The sequence below is a fragment of the Herpailurus yagouaroundi genome, unplaced genomic scaffold (genome assembly GCF_014898765.1).
Source record: "Herpailurus yagouaroundi ecotype Mexico unplaced genomic scaffold, PumYag 188, whole genome shotgun sequence".
In the NCBI taxonomy this organism is placed as follows: domain Eukaryota; kingdom Metazoa; phylum Chordata; class Mammalia; order Carnivora; family Felidae; genus Herpailurus; species Herpailurus yagouaroundi.
In genome coordinates, this window is record NW_024412419.1 from 26,206,628 (window position 1) to 26,227,290 (window position 20,663).

The 20,663-nt window shown below is 32.7% G+C and overlaps 1 protein-coding gene and 1 long non-coding RNA gene across 4 annotated transcripts in view; both read right to left on the reverse strand.

The window, feature by feature from the left end:
* Positions 1-3,837, reverse strand: part of LOC121044315 (uncharacterized) — a 48,837-nt gene extending 45,000 nt beyond the window's left edge. Inside the window, exon 1 of the long non-coding RNA XR_005797247.1 lies at positions 1,510-3,837. This is a non-coding gene — a long non-coding RNA (uncharacterized LOC121044315). The remainder of the gene's footprint in view (positions 1-1,509) is intronic.
* Positions 3,838-3,967: 130 nt separating this feature from the next.
* The window catches only part of MEMO1 (mediator of cell motility 1), a 140,215-nt gene continuing 123,519 nt past the window's right edge, over positions 3,968-20,663 (reverse strand). For all 3 annotated transcript variants that reach the window (XM_040496446.1, XM_040496444.1, XM_040496445.1), the window contains 3 exons: positions 16,043-16,119; positions 5,999-6,103; positions 3,968-4,646 (listed from right to left, as the gene is read on the reverse strand). In XM_040496446.1, the coding sequence (XP_040352380.1) occupies positions 4,515-4,646; positions 5,999-6,103; positions 16,043-16,119 (314 nt within the window). In that variant the 3' untranslated portion in view covers positions 3,968-4,514. The remainder of the gene's footprint in view (positions 4,647-5,998; positions 6,104-16,042; positions 16,120-20,663) is intronic.

Below are 20,663 nucleotides of genomic sequence, written 5' to 3' on the forward strand. Positions count from 1 at the left end.
CATTTTATTTGTACTAATTCCATTAGCTTTTTTTCAGCTTGGTGTTCCATCATTTTAGATCTACACCAATAATATACCCAGGATGATGCTGATGCTGAAAGTAAAGGATGCTACTCTGAGAACCACTGATCTAGCTTTTGAGTACTTCCAATGCTTTTATGAGGACACAGCTGATTTGCATTTAGAAATTCTCACACAGAACATTAAATGTGGAACCAGAAACTTCCATTTCTTAATTTTTCCACCAAGAACAACAAAGAACAACTCTATTCCTTCCTACACATGGTAATCAAGTATTTGGGGGGGGGGGGGGAACTCCCTCTCTTTAAACTTATCTTCTCCAAAATAAATATTATCAATTTCTTTAACTACATCCACTCTCTATAGCACTCACGACTTTCATCATTCCAGATGCTTCCCTATGAACACTATAGTTCATAATGTCCCCCTTAATATGTAGCACTTACCATTCAACATAATATAAACGTTTTAGACTGAATATCAGACTGCATGTGGTTTATTACACCTCCTAATCAGTAATAATTCTACAACCACACTAGGTCTTTCAAGCAACCATACCCCAGCACTACCCAACTGCCAGTCTATGGACTAATACCAATCTTTGATGAAGTTTTCAGTGATCCAGAGTAAATGAGACCAAAACAGTGTAGTAATTTTCCCATCAACTAAATATTGGGCAGGGTGGGAGTGGGGGGTTAAATATTAAGGGATGGTGATGAAAGATGGTAGTCACAAAATAGAGTCACATTTTACCATATCTCTTAAATTATTGGTCTATGCCTAGAATACTCAGGTAAAAGGTTCATCTCATCCATTTTCTAATACCATCTACATAGCCAAGGGCTTAAAATAATTTCTATAATTTGCAACAACCAGTCACAACCTCCACTCATCACTCTTTACCTCCCAGTTTCCTTTACCCACTTCCTTACTTATCTTTGTAATTCTACATAACACTCAAACCCAGCCATGTAGACTACATCAAATTAAGAGAGATTTGGGATAATATAAACTTACAATCATTTGTTGCAGTTTAAATTACTGACCAATATTTGAACTACAAGTAAACTACAATATTTGGGACAGGGGATAGCAAACTATGGCCCATGGACCAAATCCAGCTGTATTTTTGTGTAAATGAAGTTTGAGTGAAACAGAGCCACATCCATTCACATACATATTACCTATGGCTGCTTTTGTGCTACAAGTGGCAAAGGTGAATAGTTGGGACAGAGACTATATGGCCTGCAAACCCCCAAAATTTAGTATCTAGCCCTTTACACAAAACATTTGCCAACGTCTAATCTAGGGCAATAAACTATTTACTGCCAAAGAAAAATGTGTGACCTGCAACAATAATCAATGACTAACTCTGGACATACCACCCACACTGGAGTATCTAAATATAAACACTGGGATATCTGAATAGTCCTTTATCCTACTCTGTATGAAGATTTGTTGCCCACCCAAGACAAAGCATTTACTTACCTGCTCACTGAGCTAATCTTTAACATACATTTCCCAACGCCTCACTAGTAGAATAGTGAAGAATCCATGAATATACTGCTCTGTGCAATCTACGGTTAAAAAAAAAAGTTGCTGCAAATAACTCACAAGTACATAATAAAGAAGAAACTGTACAGAACTACAAAATAATTTCCTTTACATTTTAGATTTCAAATACAAAACACTTTTAAGGCACTTAAAGTAGAAAAGCTTATTATTTAGGTAATAGTAACTGTATTGAATTATGCAAATTAATTTCCCTTTTGTGTTAAGACTTTCATTTTTATGTATGCAGAGTTGAAATTAGATAAAACTTCTAATCTAATTTAATCATGTAGCTTTTTAACATTTAAGTGACACCAGAATCTCTAAAGAATAGTCCCAACACTAAAATACTTTGATACTAAAATGTCCTTAAAAGATCACTTCCACATTTTACAGATGAGAATGTCTCAATAGAACACAAAATATTTATGGTAAGAGAACTCAACAGTGGCACAGACTGAACTAGAATCCAGTACTCAACTACCAGTTTGGAACTCTTTCTACTTCATAATTGAGTATGAAAGATACGCTCATATTCTAGGAAAGGGTAGAGTGATGGTGAAATATTCCAGAGTTTCAAATGCACAGTAAACATATTCACAGGGGTGTCACCCACTCAAGCTAAGCAATCCTCTCATGTTTTCTATTAATCAATCAACTACAAAATCACAGAAGGAAAAAAATGTATTCACGGTAAAGCCACTCTTACTAGAATGATCAAAAGTACAACCAATTATTTGCTTAACAAATTGTCAAAAATTTAGAAAATAATAATCAATAGTGGAGAAGGGGAAGTATGATGGGTAGTCATGTATTGCTAATTTGGTACAAACTTTCTGAAGGGTAATTTGGCCATATTTTAAAGTGCCTAAAAAGTTCTCACCATCTAAACCAATTATCCCACTCCCATGAATATGTCCTTAAGAACTAGTCTAATATACAGTTCAAATTTCACATACAAAGATGTTCATCCCACTATTATTTATAATTGTGAAATACTAGAAACAATCTGATACCCAAAGAGAGAACTGGTTCGATTATGGTATATATTCATACAATAAAATATTAGGCAGCCATTTTTTAAAAATCACACTTTCCAAGATATGGGGGAGTACTTAGGAAGTTATAAAAAGTAGGATATACAACTATATGGTCAATATAATCTCAATTTTGTTATTTTGCACACACACAAACACATATACACACTCATACATATAAATAGCATAGACAAAGACTGAGAGGAAATACAAAAAATATTAACAGTGTTATCTCTGGATAGTGAAGTTGCAGACAATTTTTTCTCTTCTTTATCCTTTTCAGTATTTTCTAAATTTTCTATAATAATCATGTATCCATTTTATACTCAGAAAATAATAAAAATGCACTCTGTAGTCAAGTTTAAAATGTTTATAGTCTGTATAATAAATAAGGAATAAATATTTATGGTACTCAAAAGTATACCTAAGTGATGGGAAATAAATCATTAACGTGTACAAGTATAATTTCCATACACATATAGGTGGGTAATTTTGAATCCAAAACATTATTTTTTCTCAATTCTTGAGTATAGAAAGTTGATATTTAGTAACTAAGAAATGCAAATCTTTAAATAAAATTGGTGCAAGGCATCTAAAAATTGTGCTATTCTGGCATAAGACTGAAGATACAAATGCTCTCCAGTGTGATGTAGGTACCCAGTGTTATACTGAAACAGGTATAATCTAATACATGCATGGTGGCCAATAATTAACTAATCAAATTATATATATTTATATATCTTTTCCCCCCGAAGTGACTAGGAATGGTCTATGCTAAAAAAAGAAATACAACACCATACCATTATTTTAGTTGGAAGAGCCGCACCAAAAATCATGACAAAAAAATTTGTAGAACTGTAAGAAAATCCAGTGGCTTTTTTTGTTTTTGTTATTGTTAATGATTTCTTGCTATAAATTCAAATAGAGAGTCAAACTGCTTAAAAGCACTACAAAGGCATAGCAGTAGTGTTTGGTCTGCAACGATTTGAAAATCACTAAGAATACTCTTCAACATTTCCTCATTTGCAGACTAGTGCCTATCAAACACAATCTTTGAAGGAAAGGACTACATCTACATTCTTTTACCAATCTTGAATTTATACTGTTACAATATAGTAATGACACAAAGTGATGTCACACACAAAAAGGCAAACTATATGTAATTTTAAAAGCTAACTTTAAAATATGATTCTATCTGTGATAAAAAAAATCACATAAATATGTAAAAAATAAAATACATCCTAACATATCTCTACATGAGCTGAAGTTTACCACTTTTAACATAAAAATTCTGAGATGGAATTAATAAAAAAACAATTTTCTTATGTACCACAGAGCAATAAGTTTAAATCAGACTATTTTGAGTTGTGTAGCCCTTTATTAGCAACTAAAATAGAAGGTATCTGTTGTACAACACGGGTAGTAATTGACTATAACTGGAGATTTATTATATTCTAATACAGATCATTTATAAATGCAATTTCTTTATTAAAAAGCTTCCACCCTTTTTTGTTTGTTTGTGTACAATTTGCAAAACTATTCTGAAAGCGGAATATATGTGCACAAGTCTGCAAAGAGTGCAAATTTAGGTTTAGGATATGGTAAATGCTTTACAAGTTACTCTCAAAAAAACTGTCTCCCACAACTGGGCCTTTACATTGCCATCTTTTTTGATCAAAATATTTTGATGCCAGCCTTCCTTCCACTGCCCTAAACTATAAAGCATTTTTTAATGAGTTGAAATTAAGGAAGGACTACACCTACTAGAAAAGAAGAGAAGAAAGTTCTATTAGTTTGAGGTTTCAGAATCCCCCCAAACCAGGACCAGTATCTTGGTAAGGGCTAGGCTGGGACCCCGGACAGAGAATGAGTATGTGCAGGTGGCATCCCTGAGGATTCAGAGCTTCAGTGGACCGTGAGTGCTCCCGCTGCATAACTCACTGAACTGTCTTGCCAGTTTCTACACTGGCTTGACTGGGCATAATTCAAAAAGGAAAAGCTCATATTCATTCCATTCTTCTGGAGCTCTGTGATAGCCTGGGGGGGGGAAAGAAAAATTAGTTACAACAGACCTCATAATAAAAAAGTGAGTACTCTTTGAATGTGTTGGTGGCTTAACTTTGTCCGCTTCACAGCTGAAGCCTAGATTCTTTACTCTTCTCTTGATTTGTTTCTTGAATATCTTGTCACATATTAAATAGGTAAAACAGAGGACTCCTTATTTCATTCTCTCAAAGAACTTCTACTAACCTAGCTTCTTGATAAGTATCAGTCATCTTTCACCCTACCTTTATTATATTTAATAAGGCCACTTTCAAGAAAAATATACCTCTCTTTTCTCTAAACCAAATCGGAGCCACTTCTGTCATGAAATACTGGGGTCTCTTCTTTGTCTAAGTTTGACGAAATGTGAAATATATATATAAATTAAGTTCTAGATCTAAGAGGTAAACCAGGATTTTTACTTTAATTGTGGGTTAGTTTATCATTTACTTTATTAAAATTTTATTTGCTCCAATTCAGACTTTAGGAAATTAGTGCAGCTTACCTAGTTTAAATTTCAAGAATTAGTTTAAAGCCCTGAACAGGCTCTTCTTCCAGCCAATACTGCTTAAGAGAAAACCATTCCTAAAAATCCACAATGTACTAAATCAAATCACACTAAACGAACACTGGACTTCAAGGTCCTACCCTACCCTGTTCTAGACTAACATTACCTTCTCCATGATTTCTCTGCCTCTCCAAACAATGAACACATTATTGCTTCCTCCTCTCATTCCTGAGTATATACACTTTCTTCTTTCTTAAAAAGTCTCACATTTTCTTTCAGGAATGCCATACTGTTTTATTTATTAGAGGAAAAATTATTGTTATTATCTCTTTCAAAAATCCAACTACCTGAAACTTCTGCCTCTTACTACTCTTTACATGAAATATTATTGTTATAAAGAGAAAAATATATACATGCCATCTGTCTTGTGTTACTAAATTATGAATATCTGAAGTTCAAGAACAGAATCTTCTGTTTATTTTTTATGGAGTCTAGAACATTAAATAAAACCAAAAAATTAATAAGGTTACTTATTACCAAAGGTTACTTTTGCTTCTATTTGTAAAGAACATAATGGCTGTGAGTCAAGAGAAAAACTAGGCTTCTATTCTAAATTATTTTTCTATATTTAAAAGAAAGCACTGGCCTGTCTTCCAGTAAAAACTTTATTCATGTAACCAAAATAATGGAAATCCAAATTATCTTAAGTGTACTAAAAAGAATATTTACTATATATACCTAAAAACAATGCTAATAAGGTAGCACAGATGATAATAATTAAGATATTTTGAAACATCACAGGATCAAATGTTAAAAATCAAGGCTTCCTAATACTCACATTTAATAACACCCCAATGGGATGTCTTCCACATATAGTATTATGGTATTTCTTCAAGTAATTGCTAAAAGATACGGGGTCTAATTGTTCTATAATACTCATACCCTAAAAAAGGAAGAGAAAAAGAAGATGAAAGACAAAGAAAAAGGTACATAATTTATTATTTTCTCATGACATTTTAAAACTGTTACTTAGAGCTAAAAACCATAATTTTTTAGTTAAAGAGAAGTAAAGAAAATACATTAAGTAATCCTTGTGAAATATCCAACTCATTCATCAAAGGTAATCTCATTATAGTCAACTCTAAACAATATGTATACTTTTAGTAACAGAACACTTCCAATCCTCAGTTTTAGTTTTTTCTGACCTCCTGGTATGTTTCTACAGCACCATCACCAGTTACCACTTGGGTCACAATCCTCAAACATTTCACAATTTTACATTTTTCTTATATAAATATATTCACGAAAGTAAATCTGCTGTGAAAATGTTCATATAAAATCTAAAATTAAATTTGACATATGGCTGGTTTTTCCCCATAACCACCATATTTCTCCTGCCACTGGCATAAATAATTAAAAGTTTATTATAATTTAGCTAATTCCATAACATACACTTAAACATAACATGCAAGGCATTCTGAATTATCAGTATGTGATAAAAAGATAGCACAAACTAAGAAAAAGCTACCATATTTTAATTAATTTAAAGCTCATAAAAGATAAATGCTTAAGCAAAATAGTCCTTCTTTGAATAGTTTTTAAAAATCTTTTTCTCTCTTTATACTTTCAACTATAATGCATTATTTTTAAGATTTTAATTCAGAATCAAAAATCTTATTAATATTATTAAAACAACCACTATGACTTGGACACTTATTCACACTAAATTCCATACTCTGCAAATGCATTTAAATAATGTGTTCATAGTACAATAATAGAGAGCACCTTTAATAAAGCAAATAAATCACTGATTCTCATTCATTCACCAATTACCTTACCTTGTTTTCTAATTCAGGTAAAATATTTTACATTTGTGTCCAACAGACTGGACTAACATACTCTGAGAGGAATGTAAATTGTGGTTTAACCAAGGAATCAATTGCTATATTTTGTGTGGTTTTTAAATCATATTTCAACAAGTTTTAAAACAACAGCAGTGGAAAAGCACCTAGAGTAATCAGATGAACACTCATCTGAAAAATGACAGTAATCACTAGATCAGTAGGTTGCATACAAGTACTGCAGTGGCAGCATGAAAATTTAGTTTTATAAAGAACCTGTTTTCAGAGTATTCAAGTCATTCATAAACAGCATCACACTTTCCTGCAAATACATCTGAAAGATAGTTGTGTGTATGTAATCAACTTTCAATTGATTGCACATCAATTAGCCACTCTCAGATCTGTCCACAACCAGTGTTTAATGTGCTAAGTTGTTTTCCCTTACAGACCAGGAGGCTTCCAGGTCAACAGTCTCCAGTGACATATGGTGCAAGTTCAGAGAAATATGAACAAAAACTTAAACCTAAGATAAACAATTAGTATCATGATTCTGGTAGAAAGAAAATGACACAATATATTTCCAAACCAAGTAGTAATGCAGAGATGGAGTTACAAATCTCTTCCATACATATGGATAATCAAGATATAACTTCCTACAAGATGAAGAAACTGAGGCATTAAAAAAAAAAAACAGTTAAAAGCTTGCCTCTAAATTTCTAATCTGAGGCTCTTTCTCACTGACTTACTCTGCTTCATATAGTATAAGAGACATACAAACAATTCTTTAAATACTCTCACATAGTTGTAACTGGTACACACATTTTGAGAGAACTTTTATTGTTTCTGGATGAAGTTGGGACAGCTTACCTTAAATAGAATTCTAGTCATTAGCAAATTAGGCAACACTGAGGTTCTATGTTTTAATATTAAAATCTTAATGTACATTTTGAACAAACTTATCACATTTATATATTGACATGAAGAATTCAAAGAGAAGAAAACTTAATGCTCAAATTTGTTAAAGACAAAGAATTCAAAATGGCTGGCCAAGAAGCTTCATAGAGAAAGATATAAAGTTATACATGTAGAGAAGACACTACTAAATAACGTGTTCAAAATTAAGATATAATGGTTAAATTACAGAAGGGAAAAGAAAAAATTGAGATGATGAAAACTAAGGGATTAAAATTAAATTTTTAATTCCCTAAAGTGTGTTATATACCTACTAGGACAAGAATCAATTCCATTACAATCAATTCTCTGACAAATAAAGATAGTGAAAGGGTATGCACTTTTATAAAGGGATACAGAGAAAAAATAAGGCTTTTCTCATGAGTGAAAGTCTCCAATTGGAAAATTCATAAAGTATTGCAAACAACAGCAATAATGATAATGAGAAAGAGGATATCCATTAAGTAATACAGAACATTGGCATATATTCTTTTGTATATATTTATATTTTGATGCTAACAATTTTTAAATTACTGTTACCAAAATTCCAAGGAGATGAAAATGCTAATTTAATACTACTGTCAAAATTCGCAGAAGATGAAGAAACTAAGTGCTTCTCAAATACGCTTAATCTTTTATTCCCTAAAATACTAGAAGATATGATCAAAGAATCTGAAGTCCAGGTGATGAAAATCTTGCCTAGGGCCTAGCACATTGAGAATCTGTTGGCATGAACTTAAATCTAATATGAAGCAGTGAGGATCTAAGATACAAAACAAACATCATGAACTCCAAAAGCCTATATCCATCACGATGTGGGTTTCTGAGAAATCTAGCAGCTTCAGCAAGAAATCCTCAGACTGAAAGCTAACTCTCTACCTTGAGGGGGGACAAGGGCAGAGGGAATCTATCATTATGCTGACTCTCCAAGTAATGAGTAAAAAAGCCTGTAATGTCAAATCCCAAGTGGCAATCCTAAACTGAATACACAGTTTTAGCTGACAAAGTTGAAAATTCAGGACTCTGATTAAGACAACAAAAATCTTCCCTTTTAAAAAAAGTTTATCTATATATGATATTTAACTTAAATTAAAATTTTTAAATGTTTATTTATCTTTGAGAGAGGGAGGGGGGAGAGAGAGAGTGGGGGAGGGAAGAGAAGGAGCGGGGGAGGCGCAGAGAGAGAGGGAGACACAGAATCGGAAGCAGGCTCCAGGCTCTGGGCTGTCAGCACAGAACCCCATGCAGGGCTCAAACACATGCACTGGGAGACCATGACCTGAGCTGAAGTCGGATGTGTAACTGATTGAGCCACCCAGGTGTCCCAAATTTAATTTAGTTTTAAATATTATCACCCAGAAACAATCTCCCTCTAAAGTAACAAGCACAAAAAAGGAGCAAACGTTTTTAGAGGACTTTAAGACATAAGAACTAAAACCATGTCTTTTTATTACTACAAACACACAATTAATCCCATATTATCATTGAGGCCTCATTTTTCTAAAGTAAGGATATATATATATTAGAGAGATGAGTACACATTTAGGGAGGCAAGGTAAGAAAAGGAAATATTCTGCTTTCTGTAAGAGACGACAAGATAAAATCTTAGAGTGAAAGAAGTTTTATGGGGGAAAAAATCACCCTAAAGACAGTAGTGCTAAGAAGCAACATACTAATAAATAGCTCTCTTAAAAGAAGATACTATAAAACCTTGGCCTAAGTTCAAGAAAGAATAGGAGTAGACAAATATGAACAATTTCACTTACAAAAGAATAGGAAGAAAAGTAGCTCAAGTTCAAATTAAATGAAAGGACTACTAATAAATTTGGAAGGAAAATACATTACAAAGATGGCTACAATGACACTTTCAGATCCTCTTTGCCGAATCGTAAATAAGCTGGCAATGTCCATAATGACACATTGGTCTACATCAATAGTGGTACAGAAAAAAATTACGTTATGTGACATATATAAGGTATGTATGTATGTACTTATGTATCTTTAATGTTTCTAGTAAATAATCTCCAAAGTACACAAAAATCAATGTCTTAAAGTATGTTCTGCTTTGGTCACTATGGTTACTGAAATTGCAAAGTACTAATTACCAAAAACATAATCAGGAGCCAATACTATTGTAACACTTCCAGAATCTATATCTCCTGTAACTAGTTTCTTTTTTCTTTCCCCAATTACAACATCTGGAAGATCCAGTTTATTTTCCTATATATTTTTCTTTACATATCTTTTTCACATAATTCAATTCCAAGATATTCAAATTTCAGAGATATAATTATTTTGCAATAAGAGGAAAAGCTGTTTTTCTTCTGCTTTTGGAACCTAGAAACCCTTTTACTTACTTTAGTAACTATATGTAATAAGATTTTCCTGATAACAAAAAAAGAGCCAAAACTTTATTACACACTAATTTTGAACAGATTGTACCTAAAATTTTATAAATAGTTTTTCATTTTATCAAACTTCAAAAGGCATAATAATTACAATTCAGAATTGCTAACATTTGCTAATACATCTAGAGAACCATCCAATTATATTTGCTCTCAAAAGATTGCACACATAAACTAAAATATGGTTCTCGAATGAAATAATTTATAACATAAAATGGCACTTTGGAAAAGGAATATACAGAGGGATATTCACCATTTGGTTATATAAATCAGTTAAAAATCAGGTTATGTAAGAGTCTAACAGTGAGTGTACATATATACATATATGCATAAAGACATACATACGTGATTATATGTATGGAACTAGCCATTCTGCTTATTTCAACCCATTTATTCCAATCCCCCAGAATTGACTTATAACTTGAATTTAGAGCACGCTAATAAAGGAACGGAACACTTATAAGCCATTTAAAAATTCTATAAATAGAAAGGGACCACAAAAATCAGACTCTAAGTCAACTATCAAATCAAATATCAAATTCAAACATATTAATAAGAAGCAAATACTCAATATTCAGTAATTGTATCCCAGTCTATTTAAATAAAAATTTAAAAATTATGCCCTGGTGATTTTGGACATCTAAAGTATGGTAAATCGGATGCAGACTTAGAAGCCAATCTTAAGCTTACTGGTTCTACACATACTTTTGAACAAAAGTTCTAATTTCAAAGACTTAGAAGCTACCAGAAAAGGCAACAATTTCAGGAGAATTATGAGAATGATGCCAACAGATAAATGTTACTCTTTTTGCTCTGCCTCAAAGTAAGAAACCAAGGTTTATCTGCCTAACTGATAATATACATCAAGAAAGATAAACAAAGCTACTTCTCTTAATAATAGCTAACAATCAATATAGAATTAGAAGACTAAAAGAATTGGGGTGCCTGGGTGGCTCTGCCAGTTAAGCGTCCGACTTCAGCTCAGGTCACAATCTCACAGTCCGTGAGTTCAAGCCCCACATCAGGCTCTGTGCCGACAGCTCAGAGCCTGGAGCCTGCTTCAGATTCTGTGTCTCCCTCTCTCTCTGACCCTCCCTCGTTCATGCTCTCTCTCTGTCTCAAAAAATAAAATTAAAACATTTAAAAAATTAAAAAAAAAAGACTAAAAGAATTAAGTACAGATATTTATATATAAATATATATACATATATATATATACACACACACATAGAATAATAAATAATATTAAAGTTTTTAAATGTGACCACAGTTCTAGAGAGTTCCAAAGAATGGCACTATGTTTGGTGACTTCAGAGCACCGGGTAAACTAATATTTTGGGGAGAACATCTCTCTGTGCTAAAAGCATCAATTCATGGATTCACAAATTCTTACCTGTGCAAAATTAAATGTTGCTTAATTAAAGTTGACTAATGATTTAAAGAGCTGAATAGAAAACAAGGGAAGACAGATAAATAGGAAATTTTGTTCTACTTAAACAGATTAGGGGCTATAGTAAGACAGTTTAAATTCACCTAACAAAGCAAATTTAGGAGTAAAATGATGTTAGGACTCTTTCCATACTACCAAAAGGCGATCTCCTGGGGCAGGTATGGGCAAGTATATTTTGAAAAAGTTCCATGGATGATTTAGGTTATAAAGACAAGGTTAAGGATTACTATAGTAGACAATCTTACCTCTGGTCTGGCTCTGATTACCATCTACCTGTTAGAACTCTCAAACTTACTCCAGGCCTATTCTCTGGGCTTCAAGCCAATATAGTTAATTCCTTAGCAAAGCTCTGTTTAATACTTCTGAAAGAGATCTCAAATCTACCAACTTCTTTCCATACCCACTTATACCACCCTAGTCCAAGTTACTATCATCTCTCCCCTCAACTACTGCCCATGTCCATCATTAGTACTCTTGAACCTTATGTAGAATCCATCCTCTACACAACCACCAGAATAACCTTTAAAAGAATGTGATTACATCATTTTCACTTCCCCTTGTACTTACATACATTTCTTACCCTAGAATATAAAGTCCTCCATTATCTGCTCTCTGTCTGTCCCTCCTGCCACAGCTTGTACCATTCTTAGCCTTACCTACTGCACTCCTGCAACACTGTCCTTTTTTTCCTTTTCTTCACACACCAGCCTCTTTCCCATCTTTGCATGGGCAGTTCCCTCTGTCAAGAATGCTCACTCCTCAGATCTGAATTTGGTTTGCTCCTTCTTACCATCACTATCTCAGCTTAATGTCTCTCCTCAGGGAAGTATTTCTACAATCACTCAGTCACCAATCACTCAAATCATGTACCATTTCAAAACCCTTTCTATATATTCTGTATAGCACATATCACTATTGGAAACTAACTTACACATACCTTTACCTTTATTATATATATATATATATATATATATATACAGGAGGATATATATATATATATATATATATATATATATATATATATATCCTCCTGTTAGAAAAAAAGTTCTGTGAGAGCAAGTGTGTTTACTGCCATATCTCCAACAGTGCCTAGGACTGTAAGTGCACTCAAAAATAACTAGCAAAATGAAAATCCAAATGCCTACCTGACTGACATGTCCACTTGGATATCTTAAAGGCAACAGCAAATATAACACATCCTTAATGGGATTTATGATTTCCCTACTTCCTAAAACATCAGACCTATCTTCTTGTGCTTTAAACCTAAGTGAATAGTACCAACACCCAACCAGCAGCATAAGTCAGAAATTTAGAAGCTATCCTTGATACTTCCTTCTTCAGCAAGTTCAAGCAATCTCCAAGTCCTATCATCAATCTATCTCTTAAATACACTGAATATATCCACTCTGTCCCTCTCTTCCACCATCACCACCCTATCCACTGTCTAAATTACCATCTGTCACCTGGATTACCAAACTGGTCTACTGATTTCTCTTCTGACCTCCCACCAGCCTACTTGCTGCCTACACAGCAGCTATGTGATCTATTCAAATACAATCTGATTTTATCACTTTCCTATTTAATACCCCTTAAACAGCCTGCTCCAGATTCTCTAGCTTCATTTCTCACCACTACCCTGTCCATTCTTCCATTGATTCACTCAATAACTATATATATTTAGTACCCAGTGAAAGGCTGAAAAAAAAATGGACAAAGATCCTGATCTCATAAAGCTTATAACCTAATAGGGAAGGGTATCACCAAACAAATCAACAAATAACAAGTCACACAGTAATTAATATTGAGAAGAAAACTTAAGTAGGGTAGGGTCATAGAAGGACGGTTTACCATAGGGACGTAATGGAAAGTTGTGGGCACATTTTTGCGAAGTCCCAATAATTAGAAGACGCTACTGGGGAATTTAGTGAGTGGGGTCCAAGGATGCTGATTGTCCTCTAACACAGGACTGTCCTCCACACAAATAACTGTTCTCATCCCAAAGCACTCTGACATGTCCACATAGATGAAACAATCATGTATAATTCTTTATACCCTTAACCCTATTTTATATATAAATACTAAGAAGTTTTGCCTGGTTTTAATATACAGTAGATTCGCCAGGAATTTCTATATCACGTAAACTGAGGGAAGGCTATATTTTGTTTAGGTTACAACTTTACTAAGAATTATTCACCATTTTGGGAAATCGAGTCACCCTGCAACACAGCTTAGTAATGTGAATCACAAATATAAAATAACTGTTTAGGTCTGGATTGGTAGCTCTTATATTAATGATACAATGTGGAAGCATTTAACTACTTCATAATGTCTCCTAACATAGTTGGCATCTGGGTGCTTACACTATTAAAAAATATACTAGTTTATCATAAATTACTTTCCCTTTATTTCTTTTTCATACTACAGTTAGGGTATTTGCTTAATTTAATTATGTACGGAGGAAGATTATATTCACTAATTCATTCACTTGAAAAATATTTATTGAGCACCTACTAATGTTCTACTCACGACTCTAAGCACTTTGGATACGTCAGAGAACAAAATAAATTTCCTAACAAAACTGTGATAAGTACAATATTTAGTTTGTTGAAAGAAAAACTGCAGCAGGGTTAAGTGGATTGGGAATGCTAAATGGGTATGATGCAAAATTAAACAGGGCAGCCAGTACCATTGGGAAGGTGAAGCAGAGCAAAGCCACAGAGTAAGTGAGACAGTCAAGTGTAGAAAGGGCAAAAGTCCTAAGCTAGGCACACGTATGTCATTTTCATGGAACAATAAGGAGAGTGTGTGTCCTAAATATCTCTTACATCTCTACACCATAATAGCTTCTAAGTCTGTTCAATGACTACACTGTAAGTTCCATGAGGTGGGAGACAATGTTTTCTCTTCTTAACATCTGCAATACTTCACACAGTACCAGACACGCATTAGACACCCATTAACCACTTGCTACATGAAAAAAATAAATGACAACAGAACCAGAAAAGTTTTCTGAGGCAAGTGAGCACTAAGCCTCAGAAGAATAAGATCAGAAGGAGAAGCCAGAAAAGAATTAACTGAAACGACAACATCATAAAGGCAAAAAAAAAAGTCAGTAGATTAAAATCCAAACAAAATTCCAAAGCAAAAGTGTTCAGACATAATTGGATCTAAGTAACAAGATAAATTTAAATATGATAAAATCTCCTAAGTAACTAAATTTGCATTCATTCCATTTTGCCTTTAATAAAATATACAAGATAATAGCCCAGCTATAGTTTTAGATCCAGATTCTTTACTAAAATGTTTTATCTACTTTAGACTAAATATTCTTGTACTAAAACATATGCATAAGGCTTTTCAAACAGGGGTAAAGTTGATTTTAACAGATCACAGGCTTAAAGTCTGATGGAGTTTAAAGACAATTTAGAGACCACCTACTCCAAGTCTCTTATCTTAGAGATGACACATTGAGGACTAGGGAACTAAAATGATGTCAAAAGTCAGAGCAAATTAGTGATTTATCTGCTATATTTAATATTCTGTTCAAATTAGGGATTCATCTGTATTTAGTGTTCTGTTCAAATTAATGATGTATCTGCTATATTTAATATTCTGTTCCAATCAGTGAGATATCTGCTATATTTAATATTCTATTTTAGGTAAAAAAAAACAAACAACAAAATTATTGGTATGACTTTTTAAATATGAAAACAAGTACTATGACTACTGCACTACTTCAAGGAAAATGACAGCAAGATCAACGTCTACTGTAGTTCTGGGCCATGTAAGAATACAATCATATTTTTAAATTCTATACATAAAACAACAAAATGAAACACCATTTCAGAAAATCCAAATGGCCAAAAGATACAATTAAATAATAAAATAAACTGAGAATTTGCTGTGGTTGTTTCTGCTTAAAAATAAGTAATGGCATTAGTATCCTGTCTTCCCTAAACCTGAGACACTCCCCCAAATAGCATCTAAAATCCAAATCTAATTATTCTTCGTCTCATTAATCAAAAAAAGATAAAGGAAATTTCAACTAAGAGAAAAGGGATTATTTTTATAATCAATATTCATATGATGATAAACTATATTTTGCACATTTAGTTAGGTAGGTAGGGAAAGAATTATTAGTCCACTGTATAATTCAACATATTAAGTCTTGAATCACTAAACTGAAATGAAAGAAAACACCTTAGAGCATTAAAACCCACACCTGAAAGACTTACCATTTTATCTAGATGTTCAATGGATCTATAAATCTCCCCCTGGGATTCATCATAGTAACTGTAACGGAACCTTTGACCTTGAAACAAATATCATGTACAAAATAAAATAGGGAAAAATTAGAAGCTAAAAAGAAAGCAAGCGCTTACCAAATAATTTCAGTTCTCATGGAGGGCAAAGCACAGCTTAAGCCTCTGAGAGAATCATTCCCAAGAGCCCTTGTACATAAAAATAAAAGGCATATTGGGAAGGTGATAAGGAAATGATATATCAACAGTGTTTTATGATGTTAAAAACTATTTCAAACTGTAGAACCTTAAAGTGACGAGCAATACAAAAGACTAAGGAAACAAAACAGCTTAAAAGTTAGAAGCAATGTTAAACATATTGTATCAGTCTGTAACGGAAGGTAAACCCAAAGAATACGATTCAAGGAAATTTGGTTTAAGAAAACTATCTCAATGTAACAAATCAATGGAAGCTTAGCTTTTGCTGGATAAGTACAAAGATTTGATCTCTATTACAGAAAAAAAAAAAATGCAGGTCAGAGAAACACATGGCTTATGTGATTTTTATGACCTCAATAAAAAAATTTATCTCATTTTTGCAAAACTCTCTACTTGAAAAAGCAATACAGGTGCCTTAAAATAGGAGGCACAAAAGAATAAATATAATAAATAGTCCTACTCTGACAAAATCTCAGTAAGAGTACAAGCACAGAACATTCAACGTTTAGCTCTTCTCCAAGAAAGAGAGGATAAAATGGAAGAAGTTTGAAAAGGAGACAGAAAACAAAAGGCTCAGGTAATACATTTTGCTTCCTACTATAGTTACATAAAAACCAAAAGTTAAATATATTCATAACTAATTGCGGTTATCTTATTCCACTGATTATGTTGTATTTCAGATACATCTACACTTGTATTTATTTCTGTGATGCCTATGTAGGAACTCATTACTTTTGTATTTAGTCATTTTTAAAGATCCATCAATGCACTTAAAAAGTATTAGAGTATACCAGTCATGTATGCACACACTATGTGTCTTGTAGCTTCATTTTTACAGCAAAGTTCACATATACAATTATTATCTTCACACCCGAGAAGATGGGTTTCTCCAGCTGGATAATTATGATTTCTAAGTTTTCTGTTTAATCTTACTATAAATGACGAGCAACAGAAAATAAAAAAACTTCTTTGATGCTCTTTTTTTTGGAAAAAAAAACCACACATCATAGTTCTCAACACTTCCTTTACATGTTGATGTTGGTCATATTTGATGGTCATCTTTCTATAATATACTGTATTTCCTTAACTTTTATATTTTAGCTTTTCACATACATTACTATGTACAATTACTCAATGTAACAGTTCTTACTTTCCCTCAAGAGCTTCTATTAAATCAGTATTGCATCTTATAATTCATGGTATCCTAGAATCAGCAATAGGATTCTAAGACGATTATCTGCTTTCTGGATACAACAACTTTTTTTGTAAACACTGAAGATTACTAAATGTTGCCATAACTATGAGATCCATTACAGTCCTTACACTGAAAAAATTCTTACATAGTGACAATTCATCACTCAATGCCCCTCTGTTAAACAACTCATCATACATTTCTTTCAAAATTTAGAGTTAGGCTTAGTTTTGTTTTTCTTTACAGAATGTACGTACTTACTCCTACCTAATAATGAGAACTCTATAACCCTATTTTTCCTATTTTCCAGGTGGCTATTGGAAGGCTCAAAGACAAATCTTAAGCCTGTTCCAATAACTCATTGATTCAATTCATTAGTACGAAATTTCTACTTCTATTTCAAAGTTGTTTTGATAGAGTTATGCCAAATCATTTGTGAAATGAATGAACAATTAAATGAATAATCTTAGACAAGAAAGTTCTGACTCACTGTCAACTATAGTAAAAGTAATATCCTTGGAAGCAATCACAGTGAATATTCTTCGAACTTGAACTGCTTCAGGTTTATACTAATGTATTCTTTTTCTTGCTTCAGGAAATAGCTATTAGTTTTAGCTGTCAATAAACCCTGTGACTGGGACACAATTATCTAATCTGAAAACTGCTACTCTTCAGGTGCAGAGTAAAATGCATGGACTTTGTGATAACCATTTGCTACTGAAAAGTCTTTTCTGCGTATTTCCAAGTTCGGAGCTGACATTTCAAATGAATGAAGTTGGTCAAACCTGCCTTAATCATAAGTGAAAAGGGTAACTACTTGAAAATGCTGCCTTGTTCGTATGGACAGTTTTCAATGTAACATTCACTTAAAAGCTACTTCTGAAGAGAAAAATACAGAAAATGTTTCAAATGTTTTAAAATATTAAATCAGCATGTGATTTAAAAAGAAGGACAAAATACACAGAAGATTGATGAGCAAATGTTTCTAACATTTTGCTATCTACCTCTTGCTACTCTTTAGGTAGCTACCTTGCATTTTGTAGCTGAAGAATTGAGTAGAAATACTTATGAGCTCTAAATAATATATTGACTAAGTAGCTAAATCCACACTACATATAGCTACTACACTGAAAAAATACCTTACTTAAACAGCTCAAACTGTCTTCACAATAATTTTTAAAAATTGTACAAGCATTTAAAAATTACTTGAGTAATTCATTCTGGTCACTACACACACAGAAAACATCTAATCTGAAGTAAATAGTTTACATCATCCTAGCCTACATGTGTATATAGGTGTGGGTTGGTGTGCATGCGCTCATGCATGCACACACTTTAGCTACACACCTCTTGGAATTTGAATGTAAAAAAAAAAAAAACACTTTTGTATTTAATTATTAAAAAGTTTATCCAGATTTTATTTAGTGAGAAATAAGAGACATGACAACACTAGCACAATACACTGTTTATCAAATGCACCTTTAATCAAATATTTATTGATTTAAAATATATTATGATTTCATATAACTCATGATCAGACATTTGTTTTATAATCCTTCTAACATTCAGTAAAGCTTATGCATCTAAACTGAGTAAATACAGTTGCCTATGTACCTGGAGAAGTGGACTTGCATATTTTTATAAGTATGAATAAAGCATATCACATAGTAAGAGAAAATTACTTACCTGAAACTTATCCTTTCAGAAGGTACACTGGGAAAATGGATTCTTTGAGCCCCTGTTTCAACTCCAAGTATGAGCTTTCTAGCTTTAAGAGCCATTGACACTGCCCCTAGGGGCAGCACAAGCTTTGGAACTCCCCTAGTGAGTATGTCAGTAGTTTCTTCAGGTGCCTTCCCTCAGTTCTTTTCAAATTCAAAAGATGAGAGGAAAAATAACCCAAGAAAAAAAATCCTGTAAAGCAGAAACCTTACTCTTTGAGGGAAGGAGGGTAGCTCATTTGTGAATCCATTCCAGAGCACGCTTTCTGAGAAAAAGAAATACAGGTAAGTAATTTTCCCATCTCCAAAGGTGACTGGTGATTAATGAGTGGATTCACAGAGTGTGGAGAGTAAGCTCCAGGGATGTCTGTTTAACACACAACAATCAACTAATGAGGACAAACATAACAATGAATGGTACAAGAACCAACACTACTTTTTAAGTACCTCAAAACAAAAAGTAAAAAAATATCAAATACCTCAACATTAAGCTATACACTGGATTGTAGAAATAAACAATGAGCTTGGAAAGTTGATCAATAAACCTCCCAAAAGATTAGTCAACAAGACAGACTTTCAGACATATGTCCAGTAAAAACTGTACTATTATACATTCACTTAGTCACTTTATGTTTATATATTAAAATATTTTCAATTATTTGATTTAACCTCACAACTTGTGAGATAGACTATGAGGCCATTCATTCTATACTAAGGGCCTAAACTGGGGACATTCATAATTGAAATCATAAAAAACTATAGTCCTTACATTCTGAAGTCTTAGTTATAATGTAAAAATAAAGTCTTCTCTCACACTTGCAAAAAATCAAAAACTTAAATATGTCAAATTAGTATGTATGAAATTTGAGAAGACGAATATGAAAGCTTCGATAAGATGTATTTCAGAAATTAGCTAACTTATACTCAAACCAATTTCAATATTTAGAAAATAGTAATACCCTAGTATACTCCTAAGAGACTGACAACAGAAAGGAAAAAGAGCATGCATGAATAATCACTCGTTAATATATATTAAAGTAGAAATCTGAACTAAGATATAAAATCATAAATATTTAAGGGAATGCCACTTTTAATAGATGACACATACTTATAAAAGAGAAATTATGTAAACTTAGACAAATAAAAGTTTATATGTAAAAATCCAAAATTGCTGAAGTGACTGTAGTAAACTTTATTCATATTTTAATAATTTATCATTAACATTTACCAAGTAAATTTACTGAAGTTGATTTGTACTTAAAACCACCATAAAAGAAAAATTACATAGAAGAATGAATCAACTTTAAAAATTTCAATTTCTGTTAGATCCAGTTTCATTTAGAAACATCTTACAAGTTAAAAATGTTAATGAAAGCTATCAATAATCTAAATTTGAAAATATGAATTTCAGAGCGATCAGAAAAGTTCAAACATTTTGTGTGTGTGTGTGTGTGTGTGTGTGTGTGTGTGTGTGTGTGTGTGT